This window comes from Onychostoma macrolepis, chromosome 14 (assembly GCF_012432095.1).
Source record: "Onychostoma macrolepis isolate SWU-2019 chromosome 14, ASM1243209v1, whole genome shotgun sequence".
Classification (NCBI taxonomy): Eukaryota; Metazoa; Chordata; class Actinopteri; order Cypriniformes; family Cyprinidae; genus Onychostoma; species Onychostoma macrolepis.
Window position 1 is genome coordinate 22,887,953 of NC_081168.1, and position 26,095 is coordinate 22,914,047.

Genomic DNA, 26,095 nt, shown 5'->3' on the forward strand with positions numbered 1-26,095 from the left:
ATATTGTAAGCAAAAAACATTAGTCCAAGGGACTTTTTAAAAAATTTTCTTTGCTCAAGCATGCATGATCTTTGCTTTACAGTACTATTTGTGCTGTTTAATGCATTCTCACTAGTTTCAATGCCACTTAAACAAATAGCTTTATCACAATGTACTTCCTAACACATACTGGAGAAATTTTAATGATATTACATTACCAGCCCTTATATTACCAGTTTAGGGCTAAATGCCAAAATCAACAACAACAACAAAAAACCCATAAACAGTCCAAAAATAGCACAGCAGCAGCTCTTCTTATCTTTATACAAAGTTATCATATGACTTTCACCATAATGTTCCTCAAACCTCTCCTTGTCGATTCTGGCAGTGTTATCCTGTAGGAAATGGCCATCACTGGCAAGGAACACAGTTGCTATGAATGGGTGCTCTTGGTTCAAAACGATGTTCAGAGACCTAACAGCTGTCTATTGGGATAATGAGGCCTAAAGTGTCCCAAGAAAACATCGTCCACAGAATAACCAGCCCGTGTCTGCCCAACGGTGCATCCAGGTGCCATAGCTTCTGTAGGTAATCAACGAATCTGTGCTCTGCTGTTGACGTGATGCACCAAGAATCTTGATGGACCCTTTTCACAAGACTGTGATGACACGTTTAACGGTCATCAGCTTCGTAAATCCTCAAAAGTTTTTCATATTTGTATTTTTTTTTTTTTTTTAAATGTATGTAGATTTAGAAACACTATTCTTTGTATTATATTACCTTTGCATCAAATTACAAAAAAACTAGTTACTGCTAATGTGAGGGTGTTTCTAATGCAGCGTCTATGGGAGGGACGGTAAATTTGACATTGTTCTCTCTTTTGACTACCGTTTCTTTTTATTGAAAGTCATGAAAACACTACCGTGGAGTTTTTCTTTTGCTATTTGAGCAAATGGGAACACAAAAAAAGGTCCCACTTTATATTAGGTGGCCTTAACTACTATGTACTTGCATCTAAATGAATCATTTGGTACAATGCACTTATTGCGTACATACATGCTTTTACATTGTACTTGTATTTTTAAAAATACCTATATGTAATTACATCTGTAATTAATTTCTGTAATTACATTTATAATTACACTGTTGGCCCATCCCTTACACCTTAACCCACCGTTATACCTACCCAAATCACCAAACCTGTCCCTAACCCGTATCCCACCTCAAAGCAGCAAAAATGTTTTGCAATACAGTATGAACACAATAAGTACATTGTACTTATTTTTTGATGTAAGTACATTGTAGTTAAGGCCACCTAATATAAAGTGTGACCCAAAAAATATATTTGTGGTACTCTCTCATTCACTGCTTTTCAAGTTAACCCAACTATGACGACTTCTGCTGCTGAAAAAGGTCCATTTGTCAGACCAGGCCACTTTCTTCCAATCATCCACGGTCCAATCGTGATGATCTTGTGCTCATTTTGTGCGTTGTTGGCGATGGCATGTGGTTAGCTTGGGGTCCCCGGCTGGGTTGTCGGCTATGTAGGCACATGCGCAGAAGGCTGTGATGAACCCTGCTGCAATATTATGCTTCTGATAACAAGATTTTCAAAGTTGTCATATACCTTTAGAAATCTCTCAGTATTGACTAAATTTTTTGTCCTGCTTTGAGCTTGAACTCATATGTAAGAACTCTGTAAATATATTTTGTTTATATTTTTATTTTTAAAGTATTTTACCTTTCTGTGATCTCCAGCTGGCCATTTTTTTTTTTTATATATATACTTTTTTTTGTTCAACTTTTTTTGTACTATTCTGTAATATGCTGTTAAGGACATTTTTGTATTATTATTTTTATTTTAAATAATTTACCCTGCTGTAATCCCCATCTGCTCAGAACAAGTTTTTCTTTTTTTTTTTTTTTCACACAAAGTTATCATATGACTAAAGGGTTAGTTCACCCAAAAATGAAAATTAGCCCATGTTTTACCCACCCTCAAGGCATTCTAGGTGTATATGGCTTTATTCTTTCAGACATATCCAATCGGAATTATATTAAAAATTATCCTTATCCTTGCTAATTATCCAAGCTTTATAATGGCAGTAAGTGGGTGTTATAAACAGTTTTCTCTCACTTCTGCTTCCTGTGAGATATGCTAGTCTCGCGAGTTTGTTTACAGTAGCAAAGGAAGCAAAGTTACATTACTTTAGCAAAGGAAAACCAGTCTCCTCTTGGCTTATGTCGAAATCCTCCGACATTTTTCTTTACAAATCCTTGTTTGGTCACACTTTATATTAGGTGGCTTTATATTAACTACTATGTACTTACATCAAAAAATAAGTACAATTGTATACTTATTGTGTTCATACTATATTGCAAAACACTATTGCTGCTATTGAGGTGTGATATGGGTAAGGTTTAAGGGTGGGTTAAGGTGTAAGGGATGGGTCAACAGTGTAATTATAAATGTAATTACAGAAATTAATTACAGATGTAATTACATATAGATATTTTTTTAAATATAAGTACAATGTAAAAACATGTATGCACACAATAAGTGCATTGTACCAAATGATTCATTCAAATGTAAGTACATAGTAATTAAGGCCACCTAATATAAAGTGGGACCCCTTGCCGTTTTGTTTTGCTGTCTCTCTGTCACGCTTCCGTGTTCGTCATTAATCACCGCCGGGTGCACTGAACATACATACTACATCATCTGCCGGAAGGACTTCTGCCTACGTCAGTTAGTGAAAGTGAGAGAAAAGTGTTTATAACGTTTTAAATATGGATATTTTTCTTACAAAAACACATCGATTTGCTACATGATGCCTTTATTCACCCTCTGGAGTCTTGTGAGGCATGTTTTATTATGGATGGATGCGCTTTATTTGACTACTTCTGGGCTGTTGAAAAAAAAAAACACCTGCCTACTGTCATTATAAAGCTTGGAATAGCAAAGATCATTTTTAATATAACTCCGATTGGATTCGTCTGAAAGAGGAAAGTCTTATACACCTATGCCTTGAGGATGAGTAAAACATGGGCTAATTTTAATTTTGGGTGAACTAACCCTTTAAAAGAGTTTTCAAAAGCACATCAGATCTACAGGAATCACATAAATTACCTATTTTGAATTCAAAATGAGGACTGGGTCTGTGATGTCGAAGGGTGAGCTGTTTGTATGCACTCACTTGATAAAATACATTTTTGAACACATTTAAAATGATAAAAAAAGTAAAATAATTATTTATATCTGATTATTTCTATTCTATTTCTATTGATATACTATATTGAAGATGGCCACCTAGAGCAGGGGTGGTTTGTTAGGCTCCCCACCTGCTCTTTTGTACCAGCTTTTCTTGCTAATTCTGGTTGGAACGGTCTACATTCTTCAACAGTTTTACTCAAATAGGAATAAAAACAACTTTTATTCATGGAAAAACTCAGGATTACCAAGCCACAACATGGGAGAAATAGGATGTGACTGCACATGGCTGAACTGTTCATTAGACCCTGCATCTGCTCTTCTGCTTTACCCTCTGTACCAGCTTTGTTTACCAACTCTGGCTGGTTCAGCCTATATTTTTCAACAGTTTTATTCTGAGGAGAAAGAAATCAACAATCTTCTGGTGAGAAACACAGGAATTTCACCTCTAAACACCAGTTTTGTAGACAAAGGATATGTTGGCACATGGCTGAGTTGTTTGCGGTTTCTTCAATTACTTATGGATTATGCATTTAAACTACTATATTTCAACCTAAAGGACAGATACTATCAATAAAATCAAGACCAAAGTGAAAAACCAAACACCAACTTCAGAAATAAAAGGTATGTCTTCATATGGCTAATCTGTATGTGGTTTCTTTGTTTCCCTTTTAGTCATTGCTTGAGCCTGACTGAAGATGAAACATCAAGTATCCCTGTCCGTGCTTCACCTATGACTAGTATATCAACACTGAACTTTTATGGACATGGATATCATATTATCTACTTAACTTGTTGGCAATGTGATCAAGAAATTTTAATTGCAAACAAGGTTAAACAATGAATAAAAGGCAGAAGGAAAGGACATGCTCTGAAAGTTCTGTTCTTTTTGCTCTTGCTAAATGGTGATATACAGCTAAACCCAGGCCCTTCAACTAACATCAACTTGGGTTTGTCTGTTGATATGCGGTCTGAAGGATGTCTGCAGTGGGAACTGGTGAGGCCTTCTACAGGCCTTGCACGGGACAGTGGCTTCCTCATGGAGTTTAATCAGAACTCATCAAAGTCATCAAGTCATCAAAACCACATGTTGGTAAAGGAATTTTTGGTTATGCAGCATGTAAGCAAAAATAATTACAATACTTTCAAACAGTGAATCATGCTAAAGTGATCTGGGACTTAAAGTCAAAGCCAAAAGGTATTTTTGGAGGTCATCTTAATATATGTAGTGTTTTATCAGAAAAATAAGTAGTTCAACAATTATTGAGTGAATCGAATTTGGATTTCTTAGCACTGAGTGAAACTTGGTTAAACAATAATATTCCTACAAATATGATTGATGTCCCTGGTTATACATGTTACAGGAAAGATTGTCTGGTAAAGGAGGTGGGGTACTGGTTTATATCAGAGATCATTTTAAATGTTCTGTGATTGTACTGGAGACTTTTGGGTTAGAATGTTTAATCTTAAATGTAGTGTTATCAGCGAGAATGAATTTTAATATTATGCTGTTAATATAAATTGTTAATATAAATAATGTAAATTGGTTGAATAACAGTAAGAAAAAAAACTTACAATTATTGCATCTAAATATAAATTGCATCAAATGATAAGGAGCCCTACAAGAATCACTCAAACAAGTAAAACACTTATAGATTTAATTTTTACAAATAAACCAGAGCGAGTTACAAAAATGTATAATTTGTTAACTTGTCTGTCTGATCATAACTTGACCTTGATTGTAAGAAAATTAACAAAACAGAGCCGTTTTTTTTTGGTTCCAGAGTTAATAATTCACAAATCGGAATTCCCAAACAGAAAATGTTTCAGTTTGAAAATGAGTTGAATAAATTAGGAGAGTATATTTCAAATTGATAATCTAAATGAGTGCAGTGATTTTTTTTGATGGACACACTTGCAAATACAATCCAGAAGTTTACATGCTCCTTTAAAAGTAACAGGAGAAAAGTTTTTTTTTGCCTTGGATAAATAATGATATTCATCAGCTAATGAAAAAGAGGGATCTGGCACTGCAAAAATCTATATCTACAAAACAACCAACAGATATATTGATTTTTAAAGGCTTAAGAAATAAAGTGGTTAGTGAACTTAGAAAAGCAAAGTCATATTATTTCATGCAGTTGTTTGCTGAATCTCAGGACAATAGCTCACTTATTTGGAAACATATGAATAAATTAACCAATCAGAAATTTAGTCAAAGTAAAGGCATATCAAAGCTGAATATAAATGGAGAGGTTAGCACTGATGCTTTGGAAATTGCAAATTAATTTAATACTTTTTTTGTTAAATCAGTAGAAGAACTTGCAACAAATTTAAATTCTGTTTGTTTAACATATGATGTAGTAAGAAATTCATCATCTTTTTATATTTCACAGGTTGACGAAGATAAAATCGTTAAAATTATTAATCAATTAAGCAGTTTAAAAGCTAAAGATATATTTGGTTTAGATGCTTCTTTTATTAAAAAAACATAGTACAACGTTGGTAAGCCCAATAGCTCATTTGGTAAATTTATCTAAATTTATCAATTAAAACTGGTGAGTTTCCACAAAATTTTAAAACAGCTGTGGTGACCCCCGTTTTTAAGTCTGGGGAGACTGATTAGGTGTGTAATTATAGACCAATCTCAATTGTTCCAGTAATTTCCAAAGTTTTAGAAAAGTTAGTGGTTGAACAATTAATGAATTATTTGGAAAAAATCATGTGCTGAACCCTAAGCAATTTGGATTTCGGGCCAAAGTATTCAACAGAAATGGCTAAATGTCATTTTATAGATAACATAAAACATAGTTTGGATCAAGGAAAAGTATAGTGGGAGCAGTATTTTTAGACTTTAAAAAGGCTTTTGATACTGTGAATCATGTAGTACTCATAAATAAATTGAAACAAATGAACTTTTCTCAACAAGCTCTAAACTGGTTCAAATCATACCTGGATCGTACACTCTCAGAAATAAAGGTACAAAAGCTGTCACTGGGGCGATACCTTTTCAAAAGGTGCACTTTTGTACCTATTAAGTTCAAATATGTACACTTTAAGTACTAATATGTATCTTTAAGGTACCAAAATGGACCTTTTAGGTACAAACATGTATCTTTTGAAAGGTACTGCCCCAGTGACAGCTTTTGTACCTTTATTTCTGAGAGTGTAAGCAGCAATGTGTTAAAATTAAAGATGTGAAGTCATCACTTCAAAAATGTAAACTAGGTGTACCACAAGGTTCAATATTAGGTCCGTTGCTCTTCTGTTTGTATATAAATGATTTACCTGAAAGTTGCAAGGAGGTTGATTGTCAAATGTATGCAGATAACACAATTATTTATGTAACAGAAGAAACTTCTCATATGGCTTCAGAAATGTTAACCAGGCAACTGGTCTGTATTTCCCAGTGGCTGCAGGATAAATGTTTAACTTTAAATTACAACAGAACAGTTTCAATGTGTTTTTAATTAAAGAACAAAGCACTGGATGTATTTAAAATCAAAAGTGACCAAAAGGAAATCAAGTGAGTGAGTGAATTTAAATATTTAGGTGTTATAGTAGACTCTAAGCTTAAGTTTGATGCCCATATTAAGAAAATGTCTAAGACTATTAAGACAAATTTGAACCGTTTTCGTATGATCAGACCATGTATATCTCTTAAAGCAGCTTAAGTGTTTATGCATGCTATATTATCACATATGACCTATTGTGCGATAATTTGGTGTCAAGCTTCTCAATCAGTTGTTAAGCCTGTGATGTCACTATACAAACTTTTAAAAGTAATGGATCATAAACCAATGAAATGGCATCATTGTCAAATTCTGCAAAAGTATAATTTGGCAAAGACCATAGGGGCAGTAAGTGGGAATTGTAGAGTTTGGAGATGCAGTACTACTGTTGGTCAATCATCCTTTTCAGTGAAAGGTTCACATCTATGGAATACCATGCCTATTGATTTAAAGTTGCAATCAGAACTCACAGTTTTCTCTACAAAGCTGAAACAATGGCTGAAATCTTTACAGCGATGTGAACATTGAGTATGTACCTCAGGCTTATTCAGGCTGGTTTAGTTTACATTTACTTTCTGTATGCAGGTTGATTTACATTTTATGTTTGTGATTTTGTATAAAGTTGCATATGGGCTTAGGTATGACAACATGTACAACATATACACACACAATTATCTGTATATATGTTTATTTGTACTTGTTTTGTTTCTTGTGATGATTGTGCTTGTTTTTTATTTGGTTGTTTTGATTTTATGTAAAAGCCTAACCAAGGACGAGGGCTGCAAACTAGCTTTATGCTATATGCCCTATGTACACGGCATCGGTTGTCTGTGTATAACAATGCCTAGTGTATTGTCTCTGTTAAATAAACAAATAAATAAATAAATGTTTCATTGAAGATTTTCACAATGGAGGGTCAGAGAGCTTTCTTATTTCATCAAAAATATCGTAATTTGTGTTCCGAAGATGAATGAAGGTCTTACAGGTTTGGAACGACATGAGGGTGAGTAATTAATGACAGAATTTTCATTTTTGGGTGAACTATCCCTTTAATGATCTTTCAAAGAGAGTTCTGTGGTCTTTGGTAGTGTTCTTAAAATGTTAGCAAAAAAAAAAAAAAAAACCTTATTAATACATGTTCATCTAATGTTTTTTTTTTTTTTTTTTTAATGTTTCTATAGTTTGGGAATGTTCAGAGAACATTTAGATGTTCTTTTGAAGTTATGTTCTACCAGTAAGTTAATAGAATGTTTGTTCAGAGTTACTGTAGCCTATCTTTTTTTTTTCTCCCCAAAATGTCTGCATATAATAATTTATACATTGTTATTAGAACGTAATGTTCCCATAATGTTTGCAAAATTCTAAAATTGAATATTCTATTTAGTTCCAGTAACGGTAATAGATTCATTCAGAGTTCTGTGGTCTTTCTCAGAAAGTTGGCGCAAAAACGTTTATTTATTTTTATGTCATTTATAGTGTTTTTCTTTTTCTGAAAATTGTTAGTTGGATGTTCATATACTAACTAAATTAAGTGTTACTACTTGTTTGAGGACGTTCACAGAACATTCAAAATGTAACATTCTCATAACATTTGCAAAATGATCAAATGGAATGTTCCCTTAATGTTCCTATAACCAAAAACAACAACAACAACAATAGCTTATAAACATTAGCAAAACATTCTCAGATCATATTTTGTTAACTAGGTTCATCATAATCTTTGAAGAACAAACAAACCATCCAGTTGTCATCCATCCATCCTCCACTCCGGTAGAGCAAGTTTAGTGTCACACTAGCAATATTAAATTCCAGGTAAGTCTAAATATGAAGAAAGGATCCCAGAAGAGGCCATTAACATGACACATTTAATCCATATGTAGCCTACATGGACCTTTTCGCAGTATCCGCCTTATTTTTCAATGCAGAAGTAAGCCATTTTCTGTGAATGTGCGAGACTTCCCATTCATAAGCAGGGAAATCACAAGACAAATTACAAAGTGCAGTAAACAGTAAAACAGTGTTTATCATTAAGACAATACATTAAAATAATATGGCAATAAAGACCAGTTGCAACATCAAGCAGAAAAATTAGATGTTTTGTCAGCGAATGAAGCCCAACACACAAAATTTTCAAATGTCCGCGCCCGCACTTACGGGAAAAATATTGTTGTATTTAGCAGATTCTTTGATGTTTTAAAACTGTCTTTAGAAGTTTTTGATCATTCGATTAGCACTGCTGTACATTTGTACAGTTTCCAGTAGTAATCATTTCCTTTCTCAGTTTTAACAGCTGCTGAGATCAAGCTTTAGTTATTTTCTCACTGGACAGTTTTGTAGTTCATAAGTGCATAGATGTTTAGAAATGTTAGAGTTCACTATCGTTCATATTAGTGTTTTAAGACATATATTATACTTTTGCTCACAGTCTGGCTAATGTCATGAAAACCATCTTGAGTAATTAAATCACAGAGGTCAAAATGACCACCAGATGGCAGCATCTTCTAACGTCTGCCATGTGTTCCCTCACACTGTCTCAATAATGTCAGCATTAGCATACGGTTTTTAACCTCTGTGTAGTAGCCTACACAAAAGCAGTATATATGCAGTATTTTTTAACAGTTTTTATTTTTAACAACAAACAAACAATGACCTACTGCAACCTCTGAACTTATTGTTTTTGACTGCAGTCACGCCATCTGCGCTTCGGAAAAGCGCGGTCACGCTATCTACTCCGAAAGTTTTGTTGCGCGTCTACGTGGCGTTGCGTGGTAGTGATAGCCGTGAAGCTTCCAAACCTTTGCAAATCATTATTTTATTTATTTCTTTTTTTTTTTCTAAAGAGTATCAAGATAATAAGCTGATTAAAAACACATTATTATGTGGCATATATATAATGGTATTTTATTTTTTATTGTTTAATTGTATTCATAATGTATTAAATGTTCAATAAAACATTTCAAATGTGTTTGTAAAATGTTTTTGTTTTGAGAAAATTCATAAAGAAAAAATAAAATAAATTTTTTCAATTTTTTCTGCAAATTCTTGTTCTGCATCTCCCCACCTACCACTGTGATGATTTTCATGTTGTTTTACTGTATCATTTTTTAATAATTGCATACCAAAGTCATGGCAAATGCTATTTACATTGCTATATAGACATATTTTAAAAATTCATAAAAATATAAAATCAAATTGTTTTCTGCAAACTCCACCAGATTCTTGTTCTGCATCTCCCCAAGTACCACTGTGATGATTTTCATGTTGTTTTACTGTATCATTTTTTAATAATTGCATACCAAAGTCATGGCAAATGCTATTTACATTGCTATATAGACATATTTTAAAAATTCATAAAAATATAAAATCAAATTGTTTTCTGCAAACTCCACCAGTTTCTTGTTCTGCATCTCCTCAAGTACCACTGTGATGATTTCCATATTGTTTTACTGTATCATCTTTTAATAAATGCATACCAAAGTCATGACAAATGCTATTTACATTGCTGTATGGACATATTTTAAAAATGAATAAAAGTATAAAATCAAATTGTTTTCTGCAAACTCCACCAGATTCTTGTTCTGCATCTCCTCAAGTACCACTGTGATGATTTTCATGTTGTTTTACTGTATCATTTTATTTTAATTGCATACCAAAGTCATGACAAATGCTATTTACATTGCTGTATGGACATATTTAAAAAAATCATGAAATTTTAAAATCAAATTGTTTTCTGCAAACACCACCAGATTCTTGTTCTGCATCTCTCCAAGTACCACTGTGATGATTTTCATGTTGTTTTACTGTATCATTTTTTAATAATTGCATACCAAAGTCATGACAAATGCTATTTTGTATTGCTATGTAGACATTTAAAAAATTCATAAAAAGATAAAATCATATTTTTTTCTGCAAACTCCACCAGATTCTTGTTCTGCAAGTATCACTGTGATATCACCAAGTATCACTGTATCACATGTAGCTTTACAGTATCATTTTTTTAATGATTGCATATTGGTGGAAAACAATTTGATTTGATCCTTTTATTCCTTTTTAAAATATAGTGAGGTAGTAAATAGCATTGGCCATGAGTTTGGTAGGCCTATGCAATTATTAAAAAATGAAGCAACATGAAAATCACAACAGTGGTACTTGGGGAGATGTAGAACAAGAATCTGGTGGAGTTTGCAGAAAACAATTTGATTTTTTAATTTTATGAACTTTTAAAATATGTCCATACAGCAATGTAAATAGCATTTGTCATGACTTTGGTATGCAATTATTAAAAGATGATACAGTAAAACAACATGAAAATCATCATAGTGGTACGTGGGGAGATGCAGAACAAGAATCTGGTGGAGTTTGCAGAAAACAATTTGATTTGATCTTTTTATGATTTTTTTTTACAATAGGTCTATATAGCAATGCAAATAGCATTTGTCATGACTTTGGAAAGCAATTATTAAAAAAATATACAGTAAAGTAGCATGATAATCACCACAGTGGTGCTTGGGGAGATGCAGAACAAGAATCTGGTGGTGTTTGCAGAAAACAATTTGATTTTATAATTTTATGAATTTTTAAAATATGTCCATACATCAATGTAAATAGCATTTGTCATGAATTTGGTATGCAATTATTAAAAGATGATACAGTAAAACAACATGAAAATCATCACAATGGTACTTGAAGAGATGCAGAACAAGAAACTGGTGGAGTTTGCAGAAAACAATTTGATTTTATATTTTTATGAATTTTTAAAATATGTCTATATAGCAGTGTAAATTGCATTTGCCATGACTTTGGTATGCAATTTTTAAAAAAATATTAAAAAATGACCACTGTGGTACTTGGAATATGCATAACAAGAATTTGCAGAAAACTATTTCATTTTATTTTTTCCTTATGAATTTTCTCAAAACAAAAACATTTTACAAACCCATTTGAAATGTTTTATTGAACATTTAATACATTATGAATACAATTAAACAATACAAATAAAATACCATTAAATAAGAAGTGCCTGTATAATGTGTTTTTAATCAGCTCGTTATTATCCAGACTGGGCTTCAGTTTGATACTCTTTAGAAAAAAAAAAAGAGATTTGCAAAGGTTTGGAAGCTTCACGGCTATCACTACCACGCAACGCCACGTAGACGCGCAACGAAATTTTAGGCGTAGATGGCGTGACCGCGCTTTTCCGAAGCGCAGATGACGTGACTGCCATCCTAATAAATGTAAAAACTAAAAACTAGAACTGTGGACCTGGGTTCCAAGAAAGTTTTTTTTTTTTTGTGGTTAAATTGTTTAAGATTATCTAAGTAAATTATTTTTTGAAAATGTTTGTTAAAGTACACGAGTTACAGTTCAATGTAGGGATGTAGTTTAAAAAAAAAAAAAAAAAAAAATATATATATATATATATATATATATATATATATATATTTATACTACACTTTAGATAAATAAACTAGTGATGAACAAGAGTTCAACATGCTATAATCTCATTACATGTTTTTAAAGAAGGATTGACATGGAAATGTAATTAGATTATGGGTACAAATTGATATCAGTTGACTTAAAAAGTGAAAAGTCCATGTGCAGTTCACTAAAAAATAGATCACTTTGCAGACTGTAACAGGCATATCATTATATGGAAAAAAGTAAATAATTATGAAAGTATGCAAAGCCAGTAAGACTATAGACAACTAATTACAACTAATTAGCTTTCTCCAGTAGAGGGCGCCTTTTGTTCATCTAAACAACATACACATTTTATTTTTCCTGACTGGGTGCTCGGCTGGTCATGCATGTATTTATTTGCTGTCAATTGTTCATCCTTTGCAACATTGAAAATGCATACAAAATAAATATAAAAATAAATTAATAATGAATTATCCTAGAGATGCTCAGTGTACAGGTCATCACTATGTATGTATGTATTTGGGATTTCAATTTTTCTAAATTATTATTTTTCTTTTGTGATGTGTTTTAGAAATCACAGTTGAAATGATCCTTATGCAATATGTATTTAAAACTAGATGTGCTTATTAGGCAATGACCCAAGCCTAGAATATAAATGATTACTAAAGAGTAATTAAATAAACATTATTATAATAATTATTAATGACCTTTTCTAAGAAATGTTTGCATTTTAATTTTTGATATTTAAAACGGGAAAACTTGCAGAAATAAAAGTGACATGGGACCTTCTAATTGAATTCTAATTATTTTTATTATTATTTTTTTTTCTTATGCAATATGTATTTTAAATTAATTAGATATGCTTAAGGCAATGGCTCAAGTCTAAAATAATTGTTAAACCACAATAATATAATGATTACTAATAATTTTAAGTACAGAAATGTTTATTTGTTATTTTATTTTCCAGATAATATTATCTAAATAAAAATATTTTCCAGTTAAAAATACACCTGTCACCAACAAAGCTTCATTCAAAAATTCCTTATAGGGCAGGATGCAACAAGTTCGATTAATACCATTCAAATGATCTCAGAAACATTTTCATAAAGACTTTTGTTTTGATAAATCTTGTTTGCAAACTTTAATTGGTGGTGTATGCCCACACTAAAACAACAAGAACTGTTTGCTGGAACTGATTGGGTTTAGCTTTAAAGGGGTCATTGGATGCAAAATTCACTTTTACATGGTGTTTGAACATAAATATGTCTTGGCAGTGTGTGTACACAACCACCCTATAATGATAAAAAATCCACCCAGTGTTTTTTATTTTATTTTAATCCCCATAAATGATAACCCCTTTCTCACATCAAGCCATTCTAAGATTCTTGGCAGTGACTTAGTTCTGCACAGGCCCCTCCCACAATTGTTGATTGACACTGGTGTTTTACCTTAGACCTGGCCTGATTGAGCTGCAAACAGTCCGCCATCGTTTCGACGCTGGAGCAGGTATAGACAAGAATGTCTCTGATTAAGCGATTAAGGAGTTTTGTTGTTGGATGTAATAATGAACATAGCAGTTGTCATTTACTCCCGACATCTGAGCCGCTGAAGACGCAGAGGATTACATTTGTTATTGAAGGGAATGCGCCCCCGATCTACCTAAATGTGTTTATGTTCGCGCGAATCATTCCATGGATGCAAACTTGTCACCTTTTGGTGAAAATCACCTTTTTGAATCCAAAACAGGTAATTTGTGTGAGTTTATTTATCTTTTTTTTTTCTTTTTTTTTTACACACAAGCTTTTATTCGTTTCACAGTAAATGCTGCTCCACACAAACTTTGTGAGTTTGGTTCGATCATAATGTGCATTTGAAAATGTATACACTCAATTATCTTTCCAGATTTGTAATGATAATCCTTAAAGCCTGTCTTGGGTTTCCACCAAAATAAAAATGCTATGGATAAATAAAATCCTTTGAAAGCGAACACAAGATGAATATTGGTATTAATTTATTAGTATTAGTGGTACTATGCAGCAGTTCTTTATTTGTTTCATTTTTAGATGTTTTTATAATTTAATTTAATTATTTTATAATACTACTCGTCATATTGAATTTTGAATTAACGTTGAAAAACAGTGGTCAAAAACTACCTTAAGTGTAGGGTGAGTTTTTTCCCTGTATCTTCATGCTAAAATTGACTGTCAATCCACCTTTTGAAGAAAAACTCTTCCTGACCTGTTCCCAGGAGCCCAGGAGCCCCCCAGGGGAGTCACATCTTTGTCACCTTTTTCACCCCTGATGAGTTTGCATCCCTGCATTCGTGATCCAGCTTCACCTACAGAAGAAGTGAGTATAAGTTTTGTGGGTTTTTTTATGAATCTTTGCAAATTGCCTTTCCTAATAATGTGGTAGTTGGCAAGTTTCACGATGAATGTGGTTACAGTCTCATGATAACGGCTCGTCACCCCACAGAAGAGAGGGGCGGGGTGAAATGAACTCATAAGCATTTAAAGAGACATGCAACAAAATGGCTTGCTGTGAACAGAGCTGTTTTTGACAGGGTAAAAACGGTGTTGTTTTACTCTACCATTGAGAAATTTTAACCAAAGTATGTTATAGACTTTTCATTAAGACCCTAAAGAATCATAACAACTTGTGGAAAATGGGGCATCCGATTAAAGGTGACCCAAACACCTTTAGGGCGGTGTCGCGATTTGTCGACTATTCGACTTTTAAAAATCGTCGACTTCATTTTGCTCGCCTGCAAAATACCGGAAGTGGCGCATTTCACGGACGAGAATCCATAAAACACATTAGACTGTTTTCCAAGTCTAATAATTCACAATTAAGCATAACCGTGAATTCACAAACGCTACGATTTAATTAAATAATTATATGTGATGCAGTTCTAATAAAGTATAATATACGCTTTAATTATTTACGTGCGTCACACAGCGGCTCCGTTCACAGTAGCTCAACAGAAACTGTTATCATTTACCTGTGTGGAGCGTCTCAAACTCCATCTCTGCATGTGTTTGTGAGTTTGGATCTATTATAACGTTCATTTGGGAATGCAACGTGCGCCATTTCATCAGATTTGTAAGGTAAATAATTTATAAATCCACACAAACACAGGAGAATACATCGCGGTTTCAAAATAAAAGCTCAAACACTCACTCTGAGTTTACAGGTTTTGATGTCCACATATTCATTTAATTACAGTGGCTATAGCATTTCTGTCCTAAAGAAATGGCCAAATATTAAAGATTAAGTGGACATTTGAATTAAATGGTGCTTGGTCAATATTAAACAAGGATTAGATCGCGCAGTAATGTGTAAAACAATCATCAGGCTCCCAGCAGGCTTTTGTTGTAATGCGTAATGTACATTAGCTCTATTGTTTTGTGATTTCTTGCTTTTGGTACTTTATTTCAACTAATTATTATTGCCTCATTGCTATTATATATGTATTTTAAGTAATTTTAAAGGCTATTGTTCACTTACATCTATTTTTATTGCCCAAAAAAAAAAAAAAAAAAAAAAATTATAGGACCCTATGAAGTCCGTTTGAATGAATCAGAATGAGCTTTTATTGCCAGGTATGTTTACACATACGACCTAATTTATTTTTGTGACAGAAGCTTCCACAGTGAAACAGAATGACAGCGACAGAACAAAAAACACAGATAATAAAAAGAAGAATTAAAAAATAGAACAAGTAAATAAGGAATAACAATATACAATTGACAATTGTATGTACAGCTATATAACTATAGACAGTATGTACAGGTATATTATGTGCAAATTTAAATGTAGACTAAGTATGTGCGTTAGATAAATAAGTGTATAAATAGTGTGTGTTGTCAGGTGTTCATGAGATGGATTGCCTGAGGGAAGAAACTGTTCCTGTGCTGGCTGTTCTGGTGCTCAGAGCTCTGTAGCGTCGACCAGATGGCAACAGTTCGTAGAGGGAGTGTGCTGGATGTGAGGGGTCCAGAGTGATTTTCTCAGCCCTTTTGCTCAGTCTGGATGAGTACAGTTCTTGGAGAGTGGGGAGGGTTGTACCAATGATTCACTCAGCAGTCCGGACTACCCTCTGTAGTCTTCTGAGGTCAGATTTGGTAGCTGAGCTGAACCAGACAGTTATTGAAGTGCAGAGGACTGATTCAATGATGGCAGAGTAGAACTGTCTCAGCAGCTCCTGTGGTAGGTTGAACTTCCTCAGCTGACGAAGGAAGTACAACCTCTGCTGGGCCTTTTAACAATGGAGTCTATGTGAATGTCCCACTTCAGGTCCTGAGAGATGGTGCTGCCCAAAAACCTGAATGACTCCACTGCAGTCACAATGCTGTTCATGATGGTGAATGGGGGGAGAGCAGGGGGGTTTCTCCTGAAGTCCACGATCATCTCCACAGTTTTGAGCGTGTTGAGCTCCAGGTTGTTAAGACTGCACCAGATAGCCAGCTCCTTAACCTCCTGTCTGTAAGCAGACTCGTCAGTGTCCTGAATGAGGCCGATGACTGTGGTGTCGTCTGCAAACTTCAGGAGCTTGACAGAGGGGTCTTTAGATGTGCAGTCGTTGGTGTACAGGCAGAAGAGTAGTGGGGAGATGACACATCCCCGAGGAGCTCCAGTGCTGATCGTATGAGTGCTGGATGTGTATTTTCCCAGCCTCACTAGCTGCTGCCTGTCTGTCAGGAAGCTGGTGATCCACTGACAGACAGAGAGCTGAGTTAATTTGGGCAGGAGGAGGTTTGCAATGATCGTGTTAAAAGCTGAGCTGAAGTTCACAAACAGGATCCTCACATAAGTCCCTGGTCTGTCTAAATGTTGCAGAACATAATGCAGTCCCATGTTGACTGCATTGTCCACAGACCTGTTTGCTCTGTAGGCAAACTGAAGAGGATCCAGTAAGGGTCCAGTAATGTCCTTCAGGTGGGCCAGCACCAGTTTTTCAAAAGACTTCATGACCATAGACGTTAGAGCCACAGGCCTGTAGTCATTTAGTCCTGTAATTTTGGGTTTCTTTGGGATGGGGATGATGGTGGAACGTTTGAAGCATGAAGGGACTTCGCACAGCTCCAGTGATCTGTTGAAGATCTGTGTGAAGATGGGGGCCAGCTGGTCAGCACAGGATTTCAGACAGACTGGTGTAACACAATCTGGGCCTGGTGCTTTTTTCCTTTTCTGCTTCCGGAAGACCTGGCGCACCTCGTCTTCGCTGATCTGAATTGCAGGTGTGGGGGAGAGGCGGTTTGCTGGAGGTGTTAATGGTTGTGTGGAGAGGTGTTCAGAGCAGGTGTGGGGTGTTTTTTCAAACCTGCAGTAAAACTCATTCAGATCGTCTGCCAGTTGTTGATTCTCCACAGTGCTGGGGGATGGTGTCTTGTAGTTGGTGATCTCTTTCAGACCTTTCCACACTGATGCTGAGTCACTGGAAGAGAATTGAATCCTTATTTTTTCAGAATAATTCCTCGTTGCCACTCTGATCTCCTTTTCCAGTGTGTATTTGGCCTGTTTATACAAGACTTTGTCCCCCTTCCTGCGAGCATCTTCTTTGGCCTGACGGAGCTGTCTGAGTTTTGCAGTGAACCATGGTTTGTCGTTGTTGTAGGTTAAATGAGAACTGGTAGGAATGCACATATCCTCACAGAAACTGATATATGATGTTACAGTCTCTGTGAGCTCGTCCAGATCGGTGGCAGCAGCTTCAAAAACACTCCAATCAGTGAGAAAGAAACAGGCTTGTAAATCCCGCTCTGCTTCATTAGTCCATCTTTTAACAGTCCTTAATACAGGTTTAGCTGATTTCAGTTTCTGCCTGTAGGTCGTTATGAGATGAACTAAACAGTGATCAGAGAGTCCTAAAGCTGCCAGTGGGACAGAGTGATATGAATCCTTTATTGCGGTGTAACAGTAATCCAATATATTATTTTAGAATAATATATTATTATTCAAATATTATTTGACTTCCAAATTCATTTTTTTTCCATTTTCATTTTTCTATACTCTGTTTTAATGGTTAAAGTAAATTTTATTAATCAAAAAGCCTGTCTAATTAATTGAGTTTTACAATTTTACCTTTACCAAATTCTATTTTCCATTATTTTCTGGATTCCATTTTAATGGTTCCTTTATTTTAATAACCAAAAGCATCTCCAATTAATTTATTTTATTTAAAAAAAAAGAAGAAGCATTTATTTCAGAAATACTGCACATTTACATTTTTCTCCTAAATAAATTCTGGTAAATACTCTTTTAAAAAGTGTTTTTGATTATAATTTTATTATTAGTAGACTAGAACACGTGGATATGTTGTCATTCTTACACTATAATACTGAACTTTGATTTCAGTGATTTGGACTATGAGACGGACACTTGCTGCTTACACTGTATGTTGCACTTTACCTTTGTTTTAAAAAAAGGATTTTGTAGATATTTTCATTTGGTTTAATAAAATATTCTTAAGTAAAATTGTTGATTTTTGTGTGTGGGAAATTAATCGTTTAGATTAATCGATAAATTAGTCGATAGATTAATCGAAATACAAATGGTCGTTAGTGGCAGCCCTAAACACCTTTAACCATTAATGATGTTTCTGTCGCATCTGCTCAGGCACTAAACACAGAGAATTCAACCAAAGTCCACCTCAAATAACCATCACAGCCATGATGTAAACATAAAAAAATATTTTAATGTCAAATAAATATCATCCAAAAATATGCATCTCACTGTGAGACATGTAATAAGTTTATCTGCTCTTTAAAGATACATTGGTAACATATCATCTGAATGAGTGGTTTTCCTGACAAAGATTAAGAATAAAATTCCTAGCGTACTTAATAAAGTGAAAAATCTACTCGAAAGCCCTTGTGTTGTTGTATAAGGCTTCATCTTCATCAGGGAAACCACCCTTCTTTCCAGGAACGGGGCTGTTATGAAGGCAGCAGTGCTGGCATCTCACCACAAGGTGGCGGTATAACAAAACGGATACATGTTATTAATAACGGATGTCTTGTTTCGTAAAGATGATGTTGCCCTGTTCCTAAAAACGTGAACAATTCTTTAACAGATCCTCTACTTAAAACAAACAAGAAAACGATCAATAAATATTCAATAAATAGAACAGCAGGAGCAGCGGAGCGTGCGAGCCTCTTCTCTGCTGTGGGTTGGTCAGGTAGTGTCATACACACAGTCTCTTCGCTCTTTCATCTCTATGCTTGACTGGCATAGATCTAGAAAAAGAAAAGTAGGTCGTTAACACAGGGATTCTTATCTCTGTTTATGCTTTCAGAGGAATCTTTTTTTCATTACAATGAACAGTTAAAGAAAAGCACCACTTGGACATGTCTTGAGTTTCACCAAAGTCCCTTTTAGGGTAAAATGAAAGAATTCTATAGTGTTTGGTTTCACCCCAAAATCAAATAAATAAATAACTCTATGTAATTCTTTATAAACAAATTTAATTTAATATAAAAATAAAATAAAAATATACATATTTTGCATTGAGAAAATGTAACTTTAAACTTAATATATATAGGATATATAGGATTGTTTTGAACTAACCTTCTGCAGAAGAGTTTGAAAATTCTGCATGAACATTCGGCTGTCAACCTTGTTGTACGAGTCACATGATTTGCACTGAGCTGTCTGAAACAGAACATTGCACAAGTCAGAACTGTATGCAACAACAACATTATTACAATTTATACAAAATACATTTGCCGCAGTTATTTTTGTTGCTTTGTGTTTCTCACCTGTATCTCTTCAGGTTTGCAACTGGACACACTGTTCACCTGTTAAAATGAAGAACAAATAAATAAATGAGCATTCCTCATTTCTTAGATTTAAAATCATGCATGCATTGTCGTGCAGTTCACTCTGCATAATAAACACACACTCACAATGAGTGGTCTCTGAAGCTCACGTCTGACGATCATCTTTGATCGCCTTAGTTTGGGATCAGTGACTGACAGGTGATTCACTTGGGACCGAAAACATTCCAGAGCAGATGCAACACAGCAGTCCTGTGTAAAGAAACAAAGCCAACTGTTAACATAAACCCATCAAACTGAAATATATTACAAGAATGTTTTGCCAATGTTAAGAAAATGTTATTTCTGAATGTTTTCTGTTCTCCATTTTAGCATCTTGCAAACATTTTTGCTTTTTAATATCCTATGAACATCCAATTTAACTTTGAACAAACGTTCTATTGAAGAACGCTTGGTCATAATCTTGCCAGAATGTTCCCTGATAGCCATTAATGTCTTCGTGAGTTTTGTAGTCAGATTGGAGTGTTTTTTTTTTTTGCAAACCCTGCATGAAAGGCTCTCGGTTCCCCAGCCACGAGCTCTTTCTCTTCCTGTCTGTTATTGTATGCAGAAATCTATACATCTTGACTCTAAATTTCCTTTGTGCTCAAGCAGTTTTCACAGAAACTATGAGGAAACTCTTTCTTTCCACACAGAAAAACACAAAGCGTTTTCCGTATGTGAGACGAGAGTGTACAGAAACTAACTTTTTCTGTGTCACTAAGCCATTACTGGTTTACACTTTATTTTAAAAGTGTCCTTGTTACATTGTAATTATACACTTAAGTACTGAGTAATATTAATTAACCACATGTACTTACTATATGGTTAGGATTAGGATTTGTTTTAGTGTTACTTCCATGTAATTATGCATAATTTATTGTTGTTATAATAGTAAGCATGTGTTACATGTAACAAGGACACCTTAAAATAAAGTGTTACCCAACTATACAATGTTTGTAATAATAATATGAAAAAAAAAGTCTGCAACTGTGAAACAGGCCAAATCTGTTTTAGCAGCTCTACTCTCACTCCCCGTTCGGCTGTTGTCATATTACTCATCATATTTCTCCTAAATGAAGCATACTTTCTCCTGACTGACTTGCACAAAATGACTTTTAATCTAAAAAAGGGAGCAATTACTAAACGAGAGGGTGTTTGCCAAGAAAAGCATGACTAAAAATCGTTATTTCTGTACTGATTGATGGATTCAGCGAAATGTAGATCATTTGTATGTAATCAACCCACGTTTTTTGCAAATCACGTTTGTTTGAAAATCAACCGTGTTGAACTGAAACTTGTTCTGTGAAAGGTGGGCTGTATAATGACAGAAACTTGTTTATATTATGGCAGGCCGAATCACTGAGTCATGCAGAAACCGCTATGAAGCAAGCCTAATTGTGTGGTCATATTAGACCGCTGATGGCATCCAGTGAATACTGAATTTAATGGAGAAGACGAGAAGAAAAATCATTTCTTACCTTCAGATCGTTGACGGTGGGTGAGTTCAGACTTGTGCTTTTGTCCTTTATCTAGAGAAGAAAAAGCAGATTAAAAAATTGGTCAATGTTACGTAAAATGTGTTTTAAAAAAAAGCCATCCGTAGATCTTTAGAAGTCAACTTACCATTCCCTGGTTGATCTTGTTGAGTTCATTCATAACTTTACTGAGCGTGAGGATCTTTGGCGACTCCTCTGCCTGCGCTGCGATCCAACAAACCACTGCAAACACAAAACACACAGACGCCTTCATGTTTAAGCTGCAAGTTTTCTTCTGTAACTTCTCTAAAGATACTTGGATTGATGTCCGTCATACTGTCGACAGGTACACAATCACCTTATATAAGAATCCTTGAGGACGCTGGAAAATCGCTTCTTTGTGGAGATTGGAACACTCAATTTCTACAATGACTAATTAGTTTTTCTTTTCCACTGGCCACTCGTCACAACAGTCAGTTGACGAAGATGTAATCGAGAGGCGCGTGCGCGGGGGTGTACGGATGCTGTGTGTGTGTTTCTGTGTGTATGTGTGTGTGTGTGTGTGAACCTGACCCAGACTTTCTGCACACTTGGCAGGAAACTACAAAACGCTGTCAGTTCCTCTTCTCATTCTGAATCAGCACCTGAAACATGTGTGTGTGTGACTTAGGTGCGGCATCATCAAGCAAGTGGATATGAAAAGGTGCTTTTTTCTTTGTGGCTTCCCACACAAACCATATTGATTATAGACAAAAACAGGAAGTTTAATGTACTTTTCTTCAAGTGAGATAAGAATAGATCGACCTGGAAATGAAATATTTGCACCCTAAACCTGCAGTGCATTAAATGACATCAGATATACGGCCTTCAGAAAGAGTGCACCTGTGTGTTACCTGCTTGTGTGATCAGGGTCGTTGTTTATTCAAACTAAAACCATAAAAAAAATAACTTTAACTTTAGTTAGTTGCCAAGACAACATGTTTCATTTCAGATTTAATTGAACTTAATAACTAAAACTAAAACTGAGATACATACCATTGAACTATATTATAGACGAATAAAAAAATAGGCTACTAAAAATTATAATTACAAAATTACTAAAATTTAAATGAAAACGTAAACGTAAAACTGGTTCAATATATTAATAAAAATGACAAAAACACAACGAAAAACTACTCAAACTTGAACTAAACTGAAAATGGAAACCAAAAACATAAAAATAAAAGCTTTCATAATTTTAATAGAAACTGCAACAGTATCTCAGTGATACTAAAAAACACCGCGTGTGGCTTCGGTTCCATAGTGTCACGACACACTTATAGAAAGATCCGAATGCTCAGCACGACAGAACAGGAAATGAGATCACATTGGGCATGTGAACGAGCCTCACCGCCGGCTAATCGCCGGCCACACTGAACAGGAAGTGGTGGGCAGAGGTTGGCGGCTGTCATAGCCATAGGGGGAAGGCCCTAGTGACCCCCGGACAGGACAGGTTCACGCTGGGGATTCCTCCCTCCACGAAGATCATGGAAGACAATTTGTGCTTTAGGTGAAAATTTCATGATTCAAAACTTTCCTCTGCCAGTCATGTCTAGATCTGAATGATTTCCCTCAACCTGGAAAGCACAATGCGTGCGTGGGTTTAAGTGTGAGCGTATGGGTGGGGGTCTAGAGGTGAAACTGATATCATGACATCAAGACAGCATGTCATCTTCCAATTAATGGGTTCACCGATGTGTTTTCTGTGGCTGATGATGAAAATCCATCTAAAAAAAGAAAGTGTGTGAGGTTCAGTGAATATGCAGAAATACTGAAGGAATTTAAGCCTGACAAATGAAATAATAGTCAGAAAAATGTACAAAAAGTTTGAGTTTGTGTTTTTTATTGAGGATCATATTTGATACAGCAGGCTTTTATGGCTCATATAGTATGATATAATATGGAAAAAACAGCTACATTTTATTAAGAGGCTCAAACTGAGCAAAGCTATGCAATTTGGTGCAGAAGCTGAAATTCTGATTGTAACATAAATCAAGGAGATATTTATAACAGTATACCAGGTACTTACAATATGATATACATATCAGTCGTCGCTCTGTATCTCCCGATAATATGTATTTACTAAGATGGTATAGTTTGATCATCAAAACTTCTAATGCAATGCAATATAATAAGGATTTAGAGATGAACAAATAAACGTTCCTCAAAAGCCAGATGGCCATATTTGATGCTCACTGATTTTTCTAAAAGATGTTTTATGGATAATCAAGTAGAGTTAAGCTGCTTCAGTCCAGTGAGTTTTCATCTTGAAATATTACTAACAATATCAAAGTTATTCTTATGTTTACTTTATAAAAATCAGTAAAGATTTCACAGCAAAAGACACATGAAGCTCAAGCTGAAGGTTGACATCCATATAATTATACTAAAAGAAGGCATGAAGTTGATTGTGTGCAATAGAAAACTTTCAGCAAAGTTTTGATCATGCTGTGGATCATTTAGAGGATTTATTTGTGTATTAAATATGATACATGAGGCCTTTATAGGGTTTTTGGCAGCTGCAAGCAATTTTATGAATGACTGGTGTTCCAATTCTGTGAAAATCTGCAGAACTTTCTCTGCAGATTCTGTGCGGGCCTGAAAAAAAATCTAAATCAACCCTATTTATATGTTTAATAAATGCTCCTTTCCCCTTTTCCCCATTTTTAACACACAAAGTTCTTTTTTCTCTTCGTTGTAAACATTCACTTGAAAACATGCCATTTGACAGAAAGACTTGTGAATGTTGTTTGTTTCATGTTGACTTTGGTGTGCATATGAAAAGAGATGATACAGATCAGTGTTATCTGTGGCTGATGGTGTAAAACGCAAGAAAACACTGGCAATGATTCACACCAGAAAAATGACAGTTTTAGATATTATATTATAAGACGTCTGGAAAGATGACCCTTTAGAACCTGTTTTACAAACATATAGACAGACAATTTTTCAATATAGATATATTTTTAATCATGTTTGTCTATATTAGCGGGGGGGGTTAATAAATAAAACATAAAGGCTGCATGCATAATATTTTTAATTGTAATTAATGTTAGAGCATCATGATTGACTGCAGTACAACTCCTAAAGTATTTCATGTCAAATGTTCGTTAGTCATACTAGGACTTTACATACATACAATAGACTTTTTCAAAGTCTGTTTTTTGCAAGATCAAACACACAAGAACAATTTTCCATTTTTAACTTCTTTTCCTTTACTTTAACTATTTATGATGACTAACGTCACAAAAGTCCCAAATTCTTATGTAATATTTGCATACAAAAATAAAGAGATGCAGTGGAAATTGAGTCTGAGTGACTGAGGCAAGAGATTGAGAACATTTTGTTTACCTTTAAAGGTGATACTCAATATTTCCATTGAAGGAAAATGTACCTTATATATTCTGACAGTTTAATCGACCGCAACACAAAATCTGACACACATTTGACATGCAGTCATTGCACTGTTTTCTTTGAATTCCCACAGTTGTTTGACATAAAGCTGAAATTCTAAAACTCAAAAACTGTGTGAATTTTCATAAAAACCAGGAATCTTTACTTAAATGTGGGGAAAGACCCTAACGTTGATCAAAGATAAGCTATAGCTAAGATAGACAGAATATTTCAAGTTATGAGTAAGTTTCTGTTGTCATATTTCCATCATAAGCTGAAACTAAGCAAAATTCTGAACAGAATTCTTACTCACTGTTTTTCTGTTAAAACAAGGCTGTGAACCACATCATTTGAATATCAGAGACTGCACTAAAACGCATTTACTTCTGCAGGTGAAACTAGTCTTTTAGTCAGACCTAGCTTCCTTTTAAATAAGTCTATGGTCTTTTTCTGAAATTTGGGTTTTAAGCTGATAGTCCAACTTCCTGGCTGGAAGCAGAACTCGTTTGTTTTGTTGAGGAGTTTCACATATGCTGATATTGAGGTGGGTTACAGTTGCATTAAAATGGAAAATCAAAACAAAACAGCTGGTTACAAACAAATTGACTCACACTTGAACGAGTCTCGACCGAACAGTTTTGACTTGACTGAGTCACATAATTATGGTTTTACAAGCTTCTAAATCAAGGAGGAATTTCATGTTAATATGGAGTTCTTGTTTAAATGTCCGAAGAGGAACATAAATTAAGGAACAAAAACTATATGTGTATGACTGACACGATACCATATATGCAGTTATGAATAATTTACAGCTTTTACACTTGGTTCAATTGCTTGGTCCGAAACCAAGTTCAGACAAAAATATATATATATAGCCTATAATTTTATGTATAATATATATATTTTTCTCAACAATAGCTAGTGAAATCATTACTGGTAGTTAGATTAGCTCATAGCTGACTGCTGGTTAGTTTTGATTTGCTTAATTTGATGAATGGTGAGAAGTATCCTAGCTCCCTCAGTATTTTAATGGAAATTAACAGTTGACAGCAATTATTATATTTTAGTTTTTGCAACAAGTAGATTCAACCATCAAATCCTCAACTTACCTTACTTCCAGAAATGTTTTAACCACCTTCATTCCAGTTTCAAATTCCATCAATTCTGAGAATCGATTCCCAACTAATATTTCCAGTTCTTACTGTCAGTGATTATTGGGGACTTTCAGCAGTCTTGGCCAGTAGC

General features: G+C 34.6%; 1 protein-coding gene across 1 annotated transcript; it reads right to left on the reverse strand.

Annotated features, from left to right (window-relative positions):
• Positions 1-18,892: 18,892 nt before the first annotated feature.
• On the reverse strand, positions 18,893-21,735 carry il21 (interleukin 21). The gene is made up of 6 exons (XM_058798269.1): positions 21,567-21,735; positions 21,422-21,472; positions 20,031-20,153; positions 19,884-19,922; positions 19,693-19,776; positions 18,893-19,361 (listed from the first exon to the last, which is right to left on the reverse strand). The coding sequence occupies exons 1-6, from the start codon at positions 21,690-21,692 to the stop codon at positions 19,341-19,343; spliced, it is 444 nt and encodes a 147-aa protein (XP_058654252.1). The 5' UTR covers positions 21,693-21,735; the 3' UTR covers positions 18,893-19,340.
• Between the last annotated feature and the right edge of the window lie 4,360 nt (positions 21,736-26,095).